Consider the following 21,468-nt stretch of genomic DNA (forward strand, 5'->3'; position numbering starts at 1 on the left):
CGCTCACTAAATTCAACAGTATTGTGTTCTGTGGTATTGGAATAGAGTGCTGTTTTCTTTGATTGAACCCCATATGAAACAGAGGGCTTGTGTTAAAGTATCTCTCTCAACACCAGTCTCACACTTAGTTTGGTGAAATGCTCTCACTATGGGAAGTGTATGGGAGCTGATTTCACATTCTTCACTCCTAGCTCATGCTCACTCTGGAAAATAAACTAAATGAATGGAATTGGGCATAAATTAATTAAAACTGTGTTGCATATGCTTCAGTTTAAATGCATGACTTTGAATCTACTATTAGTTAAAAAACTCATCATTCCAAGAGTGAATGAAGCAGAGGGATTGGGTGATTAGCTCAAGGCTCTGACATACAGCCTTAAACTTCTTTTTATTCATCACCGTTTATCCCCTCTATGCTTTCTTCCACCTCCACCCATTCCTCTCCCCGAAATCACCACTGTTGTCCATGTCCATGAGTTCTCTCTTTTTCTTTTTTTAAAATATATTTTATTGATTTCAGAGATGAAGGGGAAGAGATAGAAACATCAATGACGAGAGGGAATCATTGATTGGCCGCCTCCTGCACACCCCACACTGGGAATCGAGCCCACAACTGGGGTATTTGCCCTGAGCAGGAATTGAACCATGACCTCTTGATTCATAAGTCAATGGTCAATCAATGAGCCACGACGGCCAGGCTCTCTTGCCTTTTTTAATTGGTCCCTCCACTTCCTCGTCTTCAACTTTTGATACCTCATTTTGAATGATGCCCTTTCCACTGTTGATATGTCAGAATGAAAATAAAGTTAGAACTTTGCTTAAAATATGATATAGTCTGAGTTTCTTAAAGCTTAAACAGAAGATGAATTAGGCCTTGACGTTTTAAAAAAATTTGTAGATCAATCACAGTTAATTTGGTTGTCAAAAAAGCATTTATGATGAAGAGCATGAACATGATTATGGAGAACTTGGTCTCCATTTAAAGAGGTTCTTCCTTCTCTCCTACCCTTTTTCCAGGTTATGGTAGGTTTCAGGGCTAACCCTCTAAGATCTCTACTTTAAAAAAAGACATACCAGAAATTAATTCACACTCTCTTATCACAACAATCCCAATCTTAGTGAGACAGCACAAACAACTGGCTTATATTTGCATATTTAAAATCCCTCAGGTGGTAACTGATAACTTCAACATACATGCAGATAATCACTCCAGTCCTTTAGTCTAGTGCAGCGGTTCTCAACCTGTGGGTTGCGACCCCTTTGGCTGTCGAACGACCCTTTCACAGGGGTCGCCTAAGACCATCCTGCATATCAAATATTTACATTACGATTCATAACAGTAGCAACATTACAGTTATGAAGTAGCAATGAAAATAATTTTATGGTTGGGTCACAACACGAGGAACTGTATTTAAAGGGCAAGAAGGTTGAGAACCACTGGTCTAGTGCAGTGGTTGGCAAACTGCAGCTCGCAAGCCACATGTGGCTCTTCTACAAAATACTGACTTCTGCGCATGGGACATGAAGTTTCAATTGCACTGTACACGTGCAACATTAAAGACACATTAAGATCTTTTCTATTGCTATACTCTCCAACCTAAATGATGATTATCCTATATAATAAAGAGCTAATATGCTAATTAGACCAAACAGCAGAACGACCATCTAGGCCAGTGGTTCTCAACCTTCCTAATGCCGTGACCCTTTAATACAGTTCCTCATGTTGTGGTGACCCCCAACCATAAAATTACTTTCGTTGCTACTTCATAACTGTAATTTTGTTACTCTTATGAATTGTAATGTAAATATCTGATATGCAGGCTGTATTTTCATTGTTACAAATTGAACGTAATTAAAGCATAGTGATTAATCATAAAAACAATATGTAATTATATATGTGTTTTCTTTTTTTTTTTTTTAAATATATTTTATTGATTTTTTACAGAGAGGAAGGGAGAGAGATAGAGAGTTAGAAACATCGATGAGAGAGAAACATCGATCAGCTGCCTCCTGCACATCTCCTACTGGGGATGTGCCCGCAACCCAGGTACATGCCCTTGACCGGAATCGAACCTGGGACCTTTCAGTCCGCAGGCCGACGCTCTATCCGCTGAGCCAAACCGGTTTCGGCTATATATGCGTTTTCTGATGGTCTTAGGCGACCCCTGTGAAAGGTTTGTTCAACCCCCAAAGGGGTTGCGACCCACGGGTTGAGAACCGCTGGTCTAGGCAACCTTCAGGACGAAGCTGGGGCTGCGAGGGCCAAGCCCCTTGCACAAATTTCGTGCATCAGGCCTCTAGTTATTTATGATTGTATCCCCCACTAAATTACAAACCTGGAAGGCAGAGACTATCTTATTTATTAATTTTACAAATACTTACTTAGCACCTCCTATATGTCAGACACTGTTCTAAGGACTGAGAATACAACAGTAAGCAAAATAAAAAAATAAAATATTTCTGGTTTTAGGAACATAGTTGATGCTGATGCTTATGGAATAAATGAAGAAGGACATTCTAACAATATGGCAATCATCAAAGCTCTTAGGATGCAGACTTCTGGAACTGTTGTTGCAGAAAGAGTACACTTATATATGTATATACACCATTTTGTTTTTGTTTTTCACTCTTCACTGACTCCTAGAGCTGTTTCATAGCACCAAAGAATCATATATTGAATATTCTTTAAATTATAAAATGTTGCTATAAAATAGAGTGTATAATACTATCAATTAAACTACTATATCTGGAGACCCAAAAACTACATGACTGCCTACCAAGGAGTCTAACTGGCTGAGATGGATATGTAAGTTCCCCTTGCTGCCTTTATGACAAGAGATTCCAGTTTAAACGTTTCCTGCACAAGCCAAACCTATTATCCAAACAGGGGCACTTCTGAAAGTGAAAGGAAGAACTTATTATATATATCAGGACATCAGGTAAAATCCATGAGTCTTGGCAATCTGGGACACATGGTCACTCTATTAGATTTCTCATTTCCATTGGTTTTAGGTTGTAAGTGCTTCTAGCACAGAAGACCTGGACCACCTATATTCGCCTCCATAAAATACTAAGATTATGTTTCAAGTTAAAAATAAGCTTTTCCCAAAGCAAGCCAGATTTTTTATTTCTAATCCAGTTGGCATCCAGTACTTTCTGGGAAGGAGCTTGTTTTTGTATAGAGTCCAGAATCCTGACTGAAGCAGGACAAATAATGTTTCCCAATCAACAATTAGCACTGGTTTCTCTTGGATTAAATTTCAGTAGGCTCAAAGTAATTAAGTGCCAGACTGTTTTCATACAGACTTCCAAACAGAAACTCAAAGTGTAAAATGAATAACGCAATCCTTTAGCAAGCTAACAACAGTTCAGCTCAGAAAAATACATAATCTTCTTAATTATTTTTTAAAAATATTTTATTGATTTTTTACAGAGAGGAAGAGAGAAGGATAGAGTTAGAAACATCGATGAGAGAGAAACATCGATCAGCTGCCTCCTGCATACCTCCTACTGGGGATGTGCCCGCAACCAAGGTACATGCCCTTGACTGGAATCGAACCCGGGATCCCTCAGTACAAAGGCTGATGCTCTATCCACTGAGCCAAACCGGTTAGGGCAATCTTTCTTAATTATTAAAGAATATACTTTCTAGGTTGATATATTAGATTTAAAAAATATGAAAAAAACAAAAGCTATATGATACAGAGGTTGCGGTAGAATGTATTACTCCTTCCATACCTGACTTCTGCTAAATCTGTTGTGCCTTAGAGGTAGATTTGTAAGCAGTTATAATCCAGACAGTCTTTTTAAAAGTTGCTTAAGGAATTATTTAAAGATGCAGAGTCTTTAAAAACCCAAGCTAGATTTTTGTGGGCAAAATGTAATCACTTTATTAGTTTCAGAAAAAGACGTATGATTAACTGCATGATACTATATGCTGATACTTTCATTGTACACAATGATATCAAAATGTCCACAGACTTCAGATATTTCTAAAATATTAACTATTCAATTAATTTTAAAGACATCTTCTGGTTTAAAATAATTGCCTACTAAAAGTTGCATATGTAATATAACATCCCAATTTTCTCATCTTAGAAAAAAGTGTAATGATATGGTACGTATATTCAGTGGAATATTATTTCTTTTGCCCAGCCAGTGTCGCTCAGTGATTGAGGGTCAACCCATGAACCAGGAGGTCATGATTTGATTCCTGGTCAAGGCACATGCCCGGGTTTCAGGCTCAATCCCCAGTAGGGTTGTACAGGAGGCAGCCAACTGATGGTTCTCTCTTATCATTGATGTTTCTATCTTTCTCTCCCTCTCCTTTCCCTCTATGAAATCAAATTTAAAAAACATATAAAATACAAAAACAAACAAAAAGATTATTTCTTTCCTTTTACAGCTTAAATAACATGACAAATACATATTTTTGACTCTACAAACTGATTCCTTTATCAACTAAGTATTACAACATCCACTAGATGCAAAGCAATATACTTAGAATTTACCTAAAACGACAGAGCCTTAAACAGATCTCAAAAGTTTTCTCAAAGAATAATTCCATGAATATATATTTAAAACTCAAAACATTACCTATTCTGGATGGCATGACTCAGTGGTTGAGCTTTGACCTATGAACCAGGAGGTCACAGTTCAATGCCCAGTCAGGGCACACGCCCAGGTTGTGGGCTCGATTCTCACCCTCCCCACTGTGGGGTGTGCAGGAAGCAGCCAATCAATGATTCTCTCTCATCATTGATGTTTCTATCTCTCTCCCTCTCCCTTCCTTTCTGAAATCAATAAAAAGATATCTATTTTAGAAGAAAACAAAACATTACCCATTCTAAAATCTGCAAAGACACAAGAATCGTCCAAGTAAAAAACATATGCCATCAACTAAAACCGCATGTCATATTTCTGAGATACTACAGAGGGAGCTGCTAACACAGATAAATAATATATGAAGTTGAAATAAAATAGTAACATGAGATTCTTTTAAATCGTCAATATTTTGGTACTTGATGCATTATGTTGTCATATTTTTCAGATGAAAATCACAGAAAATTTTGTTTCCTTTGGCTACAGCATATTTATACTAAAAAGCACAGGACACAGAAAATTCCTATTTAGGATAGTAAAAGAATCAGCAAAGACAGAGCATATATATAACTAAGGCATTTCTTACGTTTCCATTTAAAAACCTGTTTTTAGTACCCTGTACGCCAAGCTAAATCATGCCTTCCTAAAAAGTCTTTATAATCCCATGTCAGCTATAGGTTTAATTCCTTTTTATGTTAAAGGATTTGGTGTTTTCCAAATGGCACCCCTACTGGAAAACACTTTTTTTCTGTGCATCATTCTACATATAGCAAAAAATTATACAAGAGAAAAAAAGAATACTGAAGTTTAGGTTTGAAAGATTTTTCCATCTGTAGCCAGCTAATTACTGTGAAAACAGTAATTAGTGTCAATTTTTAAACCTGAAGGTAAAAAATAAAAAACTAAAACATTTAAGTAAATGGTGTACAAGAGGGTTCCATCTTATATAATAAAACCCTAATATGCAAATCGACTGAACAGCGGAACGACCAGAGGTCACTATGATGTGCACTGACTGGGGTCAGATGCTCAACGCAGGAGCTGCCCCCTTCCCCCGCCCCGCTCGATGGTCAGTGTGCTCCCACAGGGAGAGTGCTGCTCAGCCAGAAGCTGGGTTCAGGGCTGGGGAGCGCAGCGGTGGTGGAGGGAGCCTCTCCCGCCTCTGTGGAAGCGTAAGGAGTAGGGAGCCCAGCTTCTGGCTGAGTGGTGCTCCCACAAGGATTTTGTGCACCCAACCTCTAGTAAATATATAATGGCAAGGTCTTTTATTTAAACATTCATGAACAATTTTGGGGAGAGAAATTTTATAGAAACATTTTGCCGACTAATGAAATGGACTGAAATCAGCTACCAACAGCTACTATACCACCTATGCCACTCATGGATTTAAAATAATTATAACGGTACTAACTCTTCTTCTGCTTTGCAAGTATCCTATATAATAAAAGGCTAATAGTGCGGGGCTAGCTGGCAAACTGCCCGTGCCCCCCCCCCCATCCTGATTGGCAGCGGGGCCAGTCCACCAACTGCTCTCAGCCCCTCCCCCCAGCCAGCCCGATTGGGGCAGGTTGGCCAGACCCCACCCGTGCATGAATTTGTGCACCAGGCCTCTAGTTTAAAATAATAATGAATCAAGTCTCTCCCAGATTTAATTAAAATATGGTCAATAATAATAAGTGGTTGAGAACTCCTAGCTTATAGAAACATACGTGGGGTTTTTAAAGAAATGACAAACCCAAGTACATAAAACTAAAACCTAATATAAACAATTCATGCTTAAACTATAAGGCAGGATATATATATATATAATGAATAGCTGAGTGTTCAGTGAAGAGAATCTAAATATATTTGGCATTGATTAAATATACCCACATTCACCAATTATCTTATATGAAAACATTCTTTCCCCACTGAAGGTCCATATTCAATAAAGGGTTAACACAGCAGATCTGGGCTACCGAAATCCTATATGTTCCCAAAGTTTTTAGGACTGGCTCCTGACCGGCTCCTGGGAAGTAACCTTTGCCTCTGCAAATCCTGTCTCCTAAGAGTATCTCAGTATACCTGGGGCTTTGGCCACACCACACGGTTTAGGCTAACAATGTGATTCATGGGATACGCCTGTTTTTGTTTGTTTGAGGCCTTGGTTCAGTTGTATTAGTTTAAACTCTGGGTAGGGAGAAGAGTGGTGGGCTGGAGACTGAGTAGCTAAGATCAGTTTCTTGGATGCTCTATGCTTACTTACTGATGTCCAATTAGAACCTTGGACGCCAAGGCTCATGTGAGCCTCCTTAGTTGACAACATTGCCTGTGTTGTCATACATTGTTTCTGGGAGAATTAAGCACTATTTGTGCAATTCCAACAAGAGAGAACAACTAGAACCCTGTGCCTGGTTTCTCCTGAACTTTGCCTTTTAAACCGTTTTCCTTTGCTGATTTTAATTTCTAACCATGAGTAAAACAGCCTTCCTGAGTCCCCCGAGTCCTTTCATTGAACCTGAGGGTGATCTTGCCGACCCCCGACACAGCCTATAATAGAGTAAAACTCTTATTTACTAAAGAGGATTTCTACTTATTTCAAGGTTTGGTATCAGCAACTTTATTTCCAAAGAGGCAGAGATAGTAGTACACACTCATAGGAGTGTCTTCTAGTATGCAGATTTCCTTCCCATCAACGAAAAGGAATTATTAATGCTTTTTCCTCAGTGGCTACTACTGACATATACAGCACTGAGGAGAGAAGAACTTTCTCAATTCTTCTATCTTTAAGTTAATTTTGAACTTAAAAAAAAGGGCGTGTCAGAACCACCTGGCATGGCCCAAGACTTCAGGTATTCAAAGACACTCTTACCAGCCAGGAGTCAGTCAAGGGCCAGTCCCTTCTTTGGAATGTGCAGGGTTCGAGTACCCCAAGTGCACTGAATTAACCCTTTGCAAAGGGATTAATTCCATAAGAGATTCATGGGTTAAAATATTATCCAGGATTACAGCATTCAAGAGCTTTTGGTTTATTAGATCACAACATCCCAATGTTGATCAATGACAAGTCTATCACCTCACATGGTTTCCCAATTCCCTAGTACTTTAACTGCTCTCTTTCCCCTTGGGAGGCTCTTAATTGTTCCAAATTATTAAGAAAAAATATCAAAGATAATTGTCTAGTATGGAATTATCTACCTCTTGAGTAAGAATGAGATTTTAGTTTAGCTCACTGCTCAATCAGAAAAAGCATGTTGCTATTATATTGATTTCCATTCTGAGTCACAGGCCTAGCGCTAATAAAAAACCTTGAGTGAATAAACAATACTATCATGAGCTCACTAAATTAATGATTTAGGATTTCCTGCCTTTTACTTAAAGCTTTACCAAGTACAGAATGGTAAATGGTAATGTTTTGCCTAGGAATGTCAGATGGCCTAACTTAAGTCTTAATATTTCCATGCATAGTCCCAGAAACTATTACCAGGCATTATTTTACAGTTTATTATTATCCATGATACCTAATATACTATTTTTACACATTAACTATAGTAGTGATAGGAGAATGTTAAAGCCTCTATCCTGAGAGAATCATGTATGTAGGGACTGAACTATATAGTCAGACTGCTTGGAATTGAACCGCATCCCCAACATTTACTTACTCTGTGAAATTGGTCAAGTCTGTTTTTTTAAATCTTTTGTGCCTCAATTTCCTCTTCTGTTAAATGGGAATATTCACAATACCTTCCTCAGATGGCTGTTATAGGGATTAAATAAACTCATATGTGTAAAGAACATAGAATTGTGCCTTGCATATGATAAAAACTCACGTAAGTGATGGCTATTACCATCACTACTGCCATTATTCCAAGGAACTTGGGACATTTAAATTACATTACTAGCTCTTTAATTTTCACCTTACTCTAAGTGGTAGAAAAAAGGGCAATATTATCCTCTTGGCTGACAGGCAGTTATTGTATAGTCAGTCATAAGAGCACTTTATTGAGGAAGTAACTCAATAAAGTGCACTGCAACATAGCTGCCTCACTGGTTTCATCTGTAGTATGGGATGGTAATAATCCATCTACTAGAAAAGGATGTGTGCACATTAAGTAAAATTTCTGCTCAGAAGTCCTGTTTTGTGGTATCATCACTCAGGATATATTGATAATACTAAGCTCTGTCAGATACTTGGGATTTCAAAATTACCTGGTTCCAGGTACTCAACCACTTCTGCAAGGATGAGATTTAATACACTTCAAGGCAAGAACCCCAAAAAGGTACTAGAAGAACAAATTAATAAAAAAAATGTGTCCCCTTCTTTCACATTCCCTGGTTAGGATACATTTCTTCAAAATAGTCAATGTGTGGAGGTTGGAGTATGTCAAGGGCAGAGAGTACCTGAGAAAAGGGAAAAAAAAGTAAAATTTAGAGAACTAAAAAGGAAATAACATATGACATAAGTACAAGTAAATACTGTTAACACTTTAGTGATTTAAGGTTTAGTTACAATTGCCCACTGAGATTAACTAAATTTATCAGTCAAGAAACATAGTCCTAAACATTAAGATGGGTTTGTAGATTTACTACCTAAAAGATAATTCTATGTAAACCAAATGAGAGAGGCAACTGGATTATACTAAATGCTACCAGAACCCCTGAATAGGATGGTGTTAGAAAGAAATGCTCTATTTTTAATAATCAGTATTTATCTAAGAGCATAAGGAGCCATACCTACCATTCATTCCTTTATTCTTCTGTTAAAAAAATATTTCAGTAAGTGTATTCTACCTGGCAGGCACTATGGTGGGCTCTTGGGTTCTAAGAACAAAACTGATATTCCTACTCTCATGACTAGGGAAGAGGAGGCATTAAACAAATAAACAGTTACACAAATATATAATTATGACATTTATTATTATGCAGGGGAAAAGTAAAGAGGAGTGTGGAGAAAAAGCTTCTCTGTGGTAATACTACTCTCAGTGGAAGGCTGAATAGAAGTTGGTCAGGCAAATGTAAGTCATTGAGGCAAGGAAGAACCAGGAAGATTCTAGAGGCAGAAATGCCAGTGCTTATGGAATATAGTGGGTGGGAGGAAAACAGGCTGGGATAAAACAGAAGAGAAAGGTAGGGGATAATCACATAAAATTTATTTAAATTATGTTAAGCATTTTGAATTTTACTCCAAGTCCTCCAAAAAGTCACTCAGATGGTAAAAAAAATACTTTATGGCATCTGAAATTCAAGTCCTTTATAAAAGCAGCATACTACCAATGTAGTATGCCACTGAAACATAACAAACAGGCTTACTTCCCCTACCAGCTGTCTAGCTACTCTTTTACTAGTAAGTCCCAATTACGATGTCACATTTAAGAATTTAAACCTACCTTGCTAATGAAAACTCAAAGGATAGGGAGGAAGTTATTTAACAGGAAGTAAATTGTGTGGCAGTACAAATTCAAATTTTCTGATCTTGAGCTTAGTTTATTAAGAAATTTTTTTTTAAATTATGGATAATTTTAAACACATAAAATGGGCAGAATAGTATAAAGAATATGCATGTAATTATATAAATACTCATGTGATCTATACATGACCATTCTTGTTTCATCTATATCCTCCTCTCCCTATATAATTTTGAATATATAAATACTAGCTTTATTTCAGCCATACAATGGTCATTATAAAAGATAAAAAACAAAATTATCAAATATAAAAATTTAATATTTTGAACTGAATACCAGTTTATTAAGAATAAAAATAAATGACCAATCTACTATATATACATGCATGTTTCTTAATACCACCAAATATGCAGTGCTCAATTTCCCAATTTGCTTTTTTTTAAAGTTTGTTAGTCTAAATCAGAAGCTAAATAAGATTTACATGTTATGGTTGATTTATGTCTTTTAAGTTTTAATCTACAAATTTCTCCTCCATCTCCCTTTCTTTTCCCCTTGCAATTTACATGTGGAAAAAACCTTGTTCATTTTAAAGGTTATTCTTTTTTCAGTCAAGCATTTGTCACTTTAAAATTTTAAATTAAACTAAAACCTTCTGTAATGAAAAAGCCTTCACCTACTTTAAAGCCAGTTAAACATAAATGTTTTAAAATAGTTTAGATGTTTATTATAAAGAATATCTATCTTTCCTTTCTGAATTAAAATGTTTATACTTAGGAAAAATAACAGATTTTCCAGTTTCTGTACAGAATAATTTTTGTCATATAAAAGATTTCATTTCTATATTTAAAAAATCTATAATTACTGTGTCAAAAATACATGTAAATTCATGTCTCATTATGTGATAGAACAATTTTTAACATGAATATCTGATGCCTGAGGAAGGCAGTTAGAATTAGTGTTTTACTTGACATCTTTTGGACTCTAAACTCTGTATGTGAACAACATACATCCTGTCTTGCGGGAAAACAGAATGCAATGACTGACGGTGTCCATTAGACAAAGCTATTTCACACTTCAAATCTATCTGCTATAATTAGAGGTTATCTAGAAGAAAGTGACAACCATACATTTAAACCTTGATAGAGAAGAATGAGGCTTTTTTACTCCAAATTTGATGAGGCTTTTTGTAGAAAAGCCATATAAGACATTTGCACTCAAGCATTTAGCTGTGATTGTTAAGTTTCAAAGGTGCAATATTTTAAACTCTGTATGGAATTTTTTAACCACCCGTTGTTTTTTATTCCTGTTCTTTTTACCTAAAAATGTTATCAGAGAATGGCATTCCACAGTGTTTCAAGGTGGCACAGAGCTAAGGCCGGGAGAAATGATCCAGGAATCTCAGAAGTGAGAAGTAAATTAGAAAGAACAGTAGCAGAGTTCCAAACTCCAGACTTCATGCCTGACTCCTTATTTAAATAGCCATGTGAGATTAACCTTATCTTGTAAATAGAGGAGGATGCTTGTAAAGAGTTAAAGTACCCCAAAATACCGACAACCCTTCAAAGGATCTCAAATACAAAAAAAGTAGGCATACTTTTCTAATTAAAAAACAAACTAAAGCTTAAATAATGGTCATTACCAACAGTGTTTCAGCACATTTCTCAAGTCGCTTATGAAGTGGACAAAAGCTCCTTATGATAGCCACTGTTTAGAATTTATCCTCTGTGATGTTAGGAGAGTCATATAAATTGGTTACTTAATGAGTAAACAACTTAGTTTTTCTCCTTTTTTTCTTTTTAGTCAGCCCTTTATCAATAAAACAATTGTGAATAATCTCAATCCTAAATATAAAGACTAGAAATTTTGCTCTGGCTGGTGTTGCTCCCTGGTTAGAGCAGCAGCCAGTGCACAAAAGGGTCTCAGGTTCGATTCCTGGTCAAGGGCATGTACCTGGGTTGTGGGTTCGCTCCCTGCCCCCAGTCGGGGCACGTGCAGCAGGCAACCAATCGATGTGTCTCACATCAAAGTTTCTCTCCCCCTCCTCCTGTTACCCCCTCCCCCCATTCTCTGAAAAGCAATGGGAAAAAAAACCTCAGGTGAGGATTAACAAAAAAGACTACACATTTAGCTCTTTATACAACTGAGTTAAATCCCATGTTTAGCAAAGGAGCTACTCTTTCCTCATTCTCTCCATCCCCCCCATCCCATTAGATTTTAAGTTCTTTAAGGTAGAGACATATTATTACTATTATTTTTATAGAGTTGTAAGATATAGTAAAGTACACACATCCTAACTGAACAGTATTTCAATTTCTTTTTACCCACACAGAATGTATAATAGGACACATTTTTATTCCATGGTTAAAATCCAGATCAAGAATTTAAGCATTTCAAGAACCCAGAAGGCCCCTTTGCCTCTTTCCTGTCAAAACCATTCCTGTTCAGAGGTTACCACTATTCTCATTTCTACCACCACAGATTCGTTTTGTCTGTCCCTGAACTTTATATAAATTGAATCACAGAGTCTTTTGCGTATAGTTTCTTTCACTTACTGGTATACCTGTGAGATTCATGGTTTGGATGACATTGAATATCCAGCTCATTTTGGGGAGAGGATGCCCATTAACCACACATCCATGTTGATGTGGATCGGTGGTTCATCCTTTTTATTAATGTAGAGTACATCATTATATGAATGGAATACAACACAATGTACTTATCCAGGATACTGCTGACAAACATTTGTGTTGTTTCCCAATTTCTAGGTATTATGAATAAAACGGCTATGAACATTCATGTACAGGTCATTTGGTGGGTATATGTAATCATTTGTCTTGCGTATACCAAAGAGTACAACTGCTGGGTCATTGGGTAGATGTGCCCCTCTCTGGTAGAGGACACACTGCTGTCTTAATCACTCTCTGGCTTTGTTTTGTAATTTTATTACATTTGTATTGGTTTTGCATGTTTCTGAATTTTATATAAATGGAATCATACCGTGTTTATTCTTTTGTGATTTGCTTTTTCACTCAATGTTTCTGAGATTTGTCCAAATTAATGTGTGCAGCAGTAGGGCATTCTTTCTCCTTGCTGTATAGTGATCCTTTGAATATAACACAATTTATTTTTCTATTTTGCCCCACTGGTCATTTTATCTACCCCTGTGTCTGATCCCCTATGAGCTATTCTTGGTCCTTGTGCTTCCATACAGATTATAGAATTAGCTTGCCAAGTTCCACCAGTAAAAACCCCTTTGAGATTGTGAATGGAACTCACTTAATCTATAGATCAGTTTTGGGGAAATATACATCTACATGAAATTGAATTTTCCAGTTAATTCCATTTTGGTCTGACAGCAGACATTGTATAATTTCTATTCTATTAAGTTTGTTAAGGTATTTTCTATGGCTCAGAATGTGGTCTATCTTGGTAAATGTTCCATGTGAGCTTCAGGAAAATGTGTATTCTGTAGCTGTGGAGGCAGTCTATAGGTGTCAGTTATATCCAGTTGATTGATGGTGTTGTTGAGCTCAACTATCCTTGAAAAGACACCACAATGAAAGATTGAACAAACAACAATAAGAGTTGAGAATTAAAATAATAGCATTTTAAAAACAATTTCAGAGAAGAGCTGGAAGATAAAAATCTCTCAAAAAATAGAAAAAGACAATAAGAGAGAAGAGAGAAGAAAATCAGAGGATAAATCCTGTTCTCTCTGGATTTAACAGATGCTGGGCTTAATCAGAATTCAAGAGAGAACAGAGAAAATGGAGGAAATTTTCTGGAACTGAAGGTCGTACATCTCTACCTACAGCACAACAAATAATGACACACAGGAAGGCATCCTACTTATGAACCCAAAGAGGCCTTGTTTGAGTTAGGTCAGACTATACAAAGGAAAAGGAATGATCCTTCTTTGTTTCCACTGTCTCCTCTTTGCATCCTTAGTCTTTTCAAGAGTTCAAAAAGATTGGGAAAAAGTTATCTTCAAGAGAGAAATCACTGAGGTTATCATTCTAGACCAGAGATTTATCTTTTTCTATCACTTTTATTCATTCACTTACTCTTCAAATAGACTGCCTACTGTGTGTTTGGTGTTATTACCCAAGGACAAAAATAAAAGCCCAAGACTTGTATTATAGGGATTCTTCGCAGGAATCAATGGATCTAAGGGGGGGGGGGGGGGGCTCTGAACGGGCTTTAGAGAACTAGTAAAAGCCTAAAATGACACAAAATCGTGTGTGTGTGCATTTTTCCAAGAAAAGATTCATAGCTTTCATCAGATTCTCAAAGGAGTACAAGATTGAAAAAAAAAAAAAGGAAAATAGTTTTTCCATGATGATATGACAACTGAGTGTGTGTACAAGCATGCACAAGAGCATGGGTGGATAAAGTGAAGAATATATATATTTAAAAAATATTTTTATTGATTTCAGAGAGGAAGGGAGAGGGAAAGAGAAATAGAAACATCAATGATGAGAGACAATCATTGCTTCCTGCATGCCCCCAGTACTGGGGATTGAGCCTGCAACTGATCAGGAACTGAACCATGTGCCCTGACCAGGAACCGAACCATGACCTCCTAGTTCATAGGTTGATGCTCAACCACTGAGCCACACCAGCTGGGCTAAAGTGAAGAATATTTTGTCAGATTTTATAATAGCTCAGATTCTGACTAGACACTAGTGATAAGCCTTAACACCATCAATCTTTACAAAATTAAACCCATTTCTGTTTCCCTAAGTTACTATATCAAGGTAAACCTATTCTTTAAGATGAAAAACAACCTGTACTTTAAGGACAAATAAAAGATTGTGTGCATATGTGTGTGTGTGTGCCAGTGTGTATATCAGTCAGTCAGATCAACTGAAATCAATGAATTTGATATAGTGACTTTTAGGCTCTATTCAAAAGGAAATATAAAGCCTCCTAGGGCTTTGTAGCTATTCTCTGACACACACAAAAAACATCCAAATTAAAATCCAACCTTCCTACGACAGCCAGATTAATCTTTTAAAATGTCATTTTCATCATGACATTCCTTTCTTCTTCTTCTATTAATCAAATCTTAATCTCAAAAGACTCATCTTAAGGTTTACCTTCTCCATATTTAAAGTATCTTTAAGCCTCTAAGTCCACACAACAATTTGTCCCTTCTCCTTAATATTCACCTGAAAAGCTTAGGTACTACCTGGGTTTCAACCCCAGAGATTCCAATTTAGGTGGTGTGGATGAGACCCATGAATCTCTGCATTTTTAAGGTTCACTGGTGATTCTAAAATACTTGTAGGTTTGGTTTTCCAGATTTGTGGTATGAATAGGACACAAAGTGTCCTGAATTAATGTTTAACCATGCAGGCAGCCCTACCATAGCACCATTCTCACAGTACTTATCACATTACTAAACTCCTTGAAGGTAGAAACCCCCAGAACAGTGATGGCGAACCTATGACATGCGTGTCAGAGGTGACACGTGAACTCTTTTTTTTGGTTGATTTTTCTTTGTTAAATGGCATTTAAGTATGTAAAATAAATATCAAAAATATAAATCTTTTTTTTTTACTGTGGTTGCAAATATCAAAAAATTTCTATATGTGACACGGCACCAGAGTTAAGTTAGGGTTTTTCAAAATGCTGACATGCCAAGCTCAAAAGGTTTGCCATCACTGCCTTAGAAGCTAATGTAGTTTAGGAATATAGCATGTGTACAATAAAAGTTTACCAAATTAGTGAACAAGGGCTCTGAAGCAGGACAGATTTAGACTGCAATCCTGTTACCTTCACCTTAGACAAATTACTTAATTCTAAGCTTTGGTTTACTTCTCTGTAGAGATAACAAGCCTTATGTGACAAAAATTTTTAAGGATTAAATGAATTAATGTATGTAAAACATACATACTCCCTGAGACATGGTAACAAGTGTTAAACACCTGGTCCACTCCCTTAAAAAAAAAAAAAGGCCATTAACCAAATTTTTTTGTACCCTCCACATGACCTAGCACTGCATTCTATAAACAGGACACAATTAATAAATTGCCGAAACCGGTTTGGCTCAGTGGATAGAGCGTCGGCCTGCGGACTGAAAGGTCCCAGGTTCAATTCCGGTCAAGGGCATGTACCATGGTTGCGGGCACATCCCCAGTGGGGAGTGTGCAGGAGGCAGCTGGTCGATGTTTCTCTCTCATCGATGTTTCTAACTCTCTATCTCTCTCCTTTCCTCTCTGTAAAAACTCAATAAAATATATTTAAATAAATAAATAAATAAATAAATAAATAAATATCTGTTACCTTAGCTATATCAAAAACCAATTGCCTCTTAGACATTCCACACATACCAGGTATGCGGGCCCTGAGATACTTCTGGAGATAGATCGCAGAGCATAACATAAATTCATTATGTATAAAACAGTGGTGCCCTGCCATCTTCATTTCCAACCATCTGCCTCACTTTTGAATACTCCCACAGAAGTCACAAGCACTCTCTTATGATAGAGCTTATTAGGAGCTTGAGAAAGTGATTGCTGTGTTTTCAAGAATTCCGTTTGTTTCTTTTCTTACACAACTCATTCTTGTATCTATGTGACTTAATTAGTTACTCCATAGGAATAAGTCTTGAGAAAAAAATACCAGCTATAGTCTATTACACCATCCCTCCTTTATATATATATATGTTTTTTTCTTTTTCTTTTCGTCCCTTCTTTATAAAAGATAGACCTGAATATAATAAACCACTGAAACCCCTAATAAGCGAGTTTCTGATGCCACCTTCAAAATATTTCTTCACTATGAATAGCTTTACTTGAGTGTCTGACAATGTACATAAGGTTTGTACTCTTTGATGCTAGGGTGGTACTCAGGCAAAAACTAAGCAAGCATCAGATATCATTCTAAATCACTTTCAAAATTTGAGGAACCAGTCATAAAACAGAAATGAGTGATACTTTTAAAGTTACTGAAACAAACACATTGCTAAGCAGTTCCAATTGACTAAAAGATAGCAATAACTAAAAAAAAAAAAAAAAAAAAAAAAAAAGATCAAGGAAGATTTCAAGGGGAGTAATCAATCAATAAAATATGTCAAACCAAGGAGCTTCAAGTAAGTTTGACCAAATACTTCAAACTTACACAAATTTCTCTCTTAAAGAGAGAACCATACTTTGGCCAAAGTTCTAAAAGTTCCTGTGCCAACAAGAAATTATTTCTATTTTTCTGACAAAGTTTTTACTTCAGCAATTAAAATACTACAGGTTGAGTACCAAATGCAGACTATGAGGCAGTTTTTCTTTTCACATGAAACTGAAAACTAAGAGTCCAATGCTAATATCCTCCAGGTAAATTTTACACGTATCAAACTTTTAATTCAGTATTAGATGAGGTGAAGCTATCTTTCAAACCACAATGATTCTATTTGCCCATGAATCTTAACAAATTTAAACACAGCCACAAAAAATCTAACCTATGTTACTTTAAGAGATTGCTGTTTTTTAAGAGGTGACTCTGCTTCCCTACATCTTTAACTTAATCTCTGATTAGAAATATAAAACATTTAAAACCAGGGGCCAATTATTTTCATTTAAATCACCCAGACTACATATTATACTCTACTTATTAATATTGTCCCTCAGCTAAATATTAACATTTGCTTTACAACAATTAATATATCTGTCAATCAATGAGTCTTAGAATTTATTTAAATAAGTTAATTGTTCACAGAAAGGATCTAAGTTGTCTCAGGTTTCCAAACCCATTTAATAACTTGCATGTTTCTTTTTTAACTCTCTTTTGCTCTTTACTAATACAATTAAGCATGCTTAGGAAATAGTTTATCCAAAACACCAATTTCACTTACATTATCATGTTTAAAAAAACACAACATCTTCAACTCCCGGAAGACCCTTTTGCAAGAGACCAGATTCTGGAAGACGTTGGGCATCTTTTTGAGTGCTACTCTCTTTCCATCTCTTGGATCTGTTACTGACCTAAAGAAGCAATATTTGGAGGAGAGGGAAAAAAGACAAAGAAATCAATTCCAAACTTTGTTCTTTAATGTTTCAGAGTATGACAAATATCTTTATCTTAAAAACTCAACATTAAATCCACTTAATAATGCTTAAGGTGCCAGTGAGAAAGAAGATTAAAAAGAATTACATACCTATAATCAAAGGGAATGTTTAGCCCACACAATTCATTTGCCATGCTTTTTCCTTTACTTATTTTTAGAAAAGCAAGCAAGAATTTATTGACAGCAGCAAAAACACACTTAGGACAGTGGAACAGGAAGGGCATAGCAGAAGCAGCAGAAGAGCCTAGGCTGGGCTGCTTTGGCTCACTGGGAAGTCAGAGAAAAGGGGCCCTTGGAGACAGGTTCAGCAGATTAGCCGGGGACGAGCTGCCACTGTCCACTGCTCCCCTGGTTGCAAGTCTTGTGGGGCCCCTGAAGTTTAAGAGATATGTGCTTGAGGGAAGGAGAGGGGAAAGGAAATGGCACGGGCGTGCTCCCTGGAGGGAGAGTGCCACTTGTTCCTTTATTTTTCATCCCTGTCCAAATTTTTATAAACAGTTACTTTTTCTGAGATGTTACTTAGCAATACATTTGCGATGGGAGGACTATTAGTGGCAAAGACAGTTTAAAGATGGGAGGAAAAAGGTATAGAACATTAACATAATTGAGGTCAAATTAGTTTTATATGCTTTATTTTCAGAACCAAATTCAATATGGAAGAGATGTGCATTCAGATGTTATCACATTTAGTTCAACATATCTTTTAGTTTCTTATATAAACGAACAGCTTTTAGTAATAAGGGATTTCAAAATTTCAGTACCACCAGTAGTTGAACAGTGTCTCCTCATCAGAAGATTAACTGTTAGCTTAACTGAAGATTAACAGAAGATTAACTGTTAGGCTGTAGCTTCCAGGTTATGATAACTTCTTTTCTTTTGTTTCTCAGCTCTTGCTGTGATAGCTGCCTCCTATAATTACTATCTCTTTAATAGCTCAGAGTCCCCCTTTTTACTCATTTAGCCTTCTAACACCTGTAAAACCAATTCCCTATATTTCCTTCCCTATGTTTAAAATACTAGTGTTGTTTCCATTTTTCTGACTGGACATAAGTGATACAAATAGTTTTTTTTTAAAAGTAATAAATTTGGTAAATATTGCCAATTGGCCATTTGGCAAATTGATTTTCCATAAATTAACATAAAGCTTTTACTTCCCTTCCACCAATCATCTATGAATAATTTACTAGAGGCCCAATGCACGAAATTCATGCAAGAGTAGGCCTTCCTTCCCCAGCTGCCAGCATCGGCTTCCCTCTGGCACCCAGGACACGGGCGTCCCTCCGGCCGCCAGCAGGCACCCGGGCTTCCCTTGCAACCCTGGCTTCATCTGGAAGGACGTCCAGTCTAATTAGCATATTACGCTTTTATTATTATAGATTCCTGTCAGGTTTATTTTGCTGCTTTTTATTTTGCTATCATTTCCAGCTACCATTATCTTTCAGTCATCCAATGCTTTGGGTGTCACTCCCAGATTTGTGTCATTTAAAAATCTGACCTGTAGCCCTGGTCAGGCAGCTTAGTTGGTTAGAGCATTGTGCTGATTACACCAAGATTGTGGGTTCAATCCCCAGTCAGGGCACGTATAAGAATCAACCAATGGCCGTTGCTGGTTTGGCTCAGTGGATAGAGCATCGGCCTGCGAATGAAGGGTCCTGGGTTTGATTCCGGTCAAGGGCACGTGCCTGGGTTGTGTCTCGATCCCCAGTGGGGGGCGTGCAGGAGGCAGCCAATCAATGATTCTCTCTCATCATTGATGTTTCTCTCTCTCTCCCCTTTCCCTTCAATAAAAATATATTTTAAAAAAGGAAAGAAAAAAGAATCAACCAATGAATGCACAAATAAGTGAAACAACAAATCGATGTCTCTCTCTCTCTTAAATCAATAAATGAAAGTTAAAAAAAAAAATCGGACCTGTATGTCATCGATGCCTTTACCTAAGCTATTAAAATTTAGGATAGAACTGAGAATAGATCTGTGCAACAGATACAACACCAGAAACCATGAGATTTACATCTAGTCATTAATCTTGGGTATGGTTATTGAATTATTTAATTAACTACAGTCACTGTTCATTTCTCTATTTTCCTTGCACACAAGGAAATCAGACATTCATCAAATTGCTTTCCTGAAAATAAAGGAATTCTATCTAAAAACCTACCTATCTAAAAACCATACCAAACTTCTTTATGAATACCATAGTATCTTAGTGAGCACTACTTCCTTTCTCAAGTGCTCACAAAACTCTTAAATGACGCACTCTAGTATTTTTAAATAGCATGAAGACTCTTCTTTCTTCTATTAATTGAAAATTTGGTAAAACCATTAAATATTATTTTTAACTCTTTAATAGCTTGAAAAGTAATTCCACTAGGCCAGTGGTCGGCAAACTGCGGCTTGGCAAACCGCGGCTCATGAGTCACATGCGGCTCTTTGGCCCCGTCAGTGTGGCTCTTCCATAAAATACTGGCTCTTCCACAAAATACCGACTTCTGCGCATGGGCCACGAAGTTTCAATTGCACTGTACGTGCGCATCCGTACCTGGTATTTTGTGGAAGAGCTACACTCAAGGGGCCAAAGAGCCGCATGTGGCTCGTGAGCCGCGGTTTGCTGACCACGGCACTAGGCTAAGAAACCGAATATTCTTTTTTTTTTTTTTTGAGTCACCAGTGAAATGTTTTTGTTTTTTTTAAATAATTTTTTATTGTTGGAAGTATTACATATGTCCCTGTTTTTCCCCCATTGACCCCCTCCAGCCTGCCCCCACCCCCCAGAAGACCTAATATTCTTGACAGTTTCTTAAAAAATACCAACCAAACAAAATGAAATGGAACCCAATGTTTGGGAAAACATATTCGCCAGTCTGATAAGGGGTTCAGCTCCACAATATATAAAGAACTTATACAACTCGGCACCAGGAAGACAAACAATCCCATTAAAAATGGGCAAAAAACTTAAATAGACACTTCTCCAAAGACATACAGACGACCAATAGACATGAAGAGATGCTCACATCACTAATCATCAGGGAGATGCAAATTAAAACCACAATGAGGTATCACCTCATGACTGCCAGAATGGCTATCATCAATAAAACAACAAACAAGTGCTGGAGAGGATATGGAGAAGAGGGAACCTTAGTGCACTGTTGGTGGGAATGCAGACTGGTGCAGTTACTGTGGAAAACAGTATGGAGCTTCCTCAAAAAAATAAATATAGAACTGCCTTTTGACCCAGCAATCCCACTTCTGGGTATATATACTAAGAATCCCAAAACACCAATTAGAAAGAATATATGTACCCCTATGTTCATAGTGGCGTTATTTATAACTAGAGGCCTGGTACATGAAATTTGTGCAAATGGGGGTCAGGAGGGTTGTGTGTCCCTCAGTCCAGCCTGTACCCTCTCCAATCTGGGTCAT

The 21,468-nt window shown here is 37.0% G+C and overlaps 1 protein-coding gene across 1 annotated transcript in view; it reads right to left on the minus strand.

Moving 5' to 3' along the window:
* The window catches only part of NLK (nemo like kinase), a 139,187-nt gene that overhangs the window by 52,287 nt on the left and 65,432 nt on the right, over positions 1–21,468 (minus strand). The window contains exons 2-3 of the mRNA XM_081109585.1: positions 17,836–17,965; positions 8,927–8,982 (exon numbers count right to left, since the gene is read on the minus strand). Coding sequence (XP_080965711.1) covers positions 8,927–8,982; positions 17,836–17,965 — 186 coding nt within the window. The remainder of the gene's footprint in view (positions 1–8,926; positions 8,983–17,835; positions 17,966–21,468) is intronic.

The sequence above is a fragment of the Myotis nattereri genome, assembly GCF_964212035.1.
Source record: "Myotis nattereri genome assembly, chromosome: 16".
Taxonomy (NCBI): domain Eukaryota; kingdom Metazoa; phylum Chordata; class Mammalia; order Chiroptera; family Vespertilionidae; genus Myotis; species Myotis nattereri.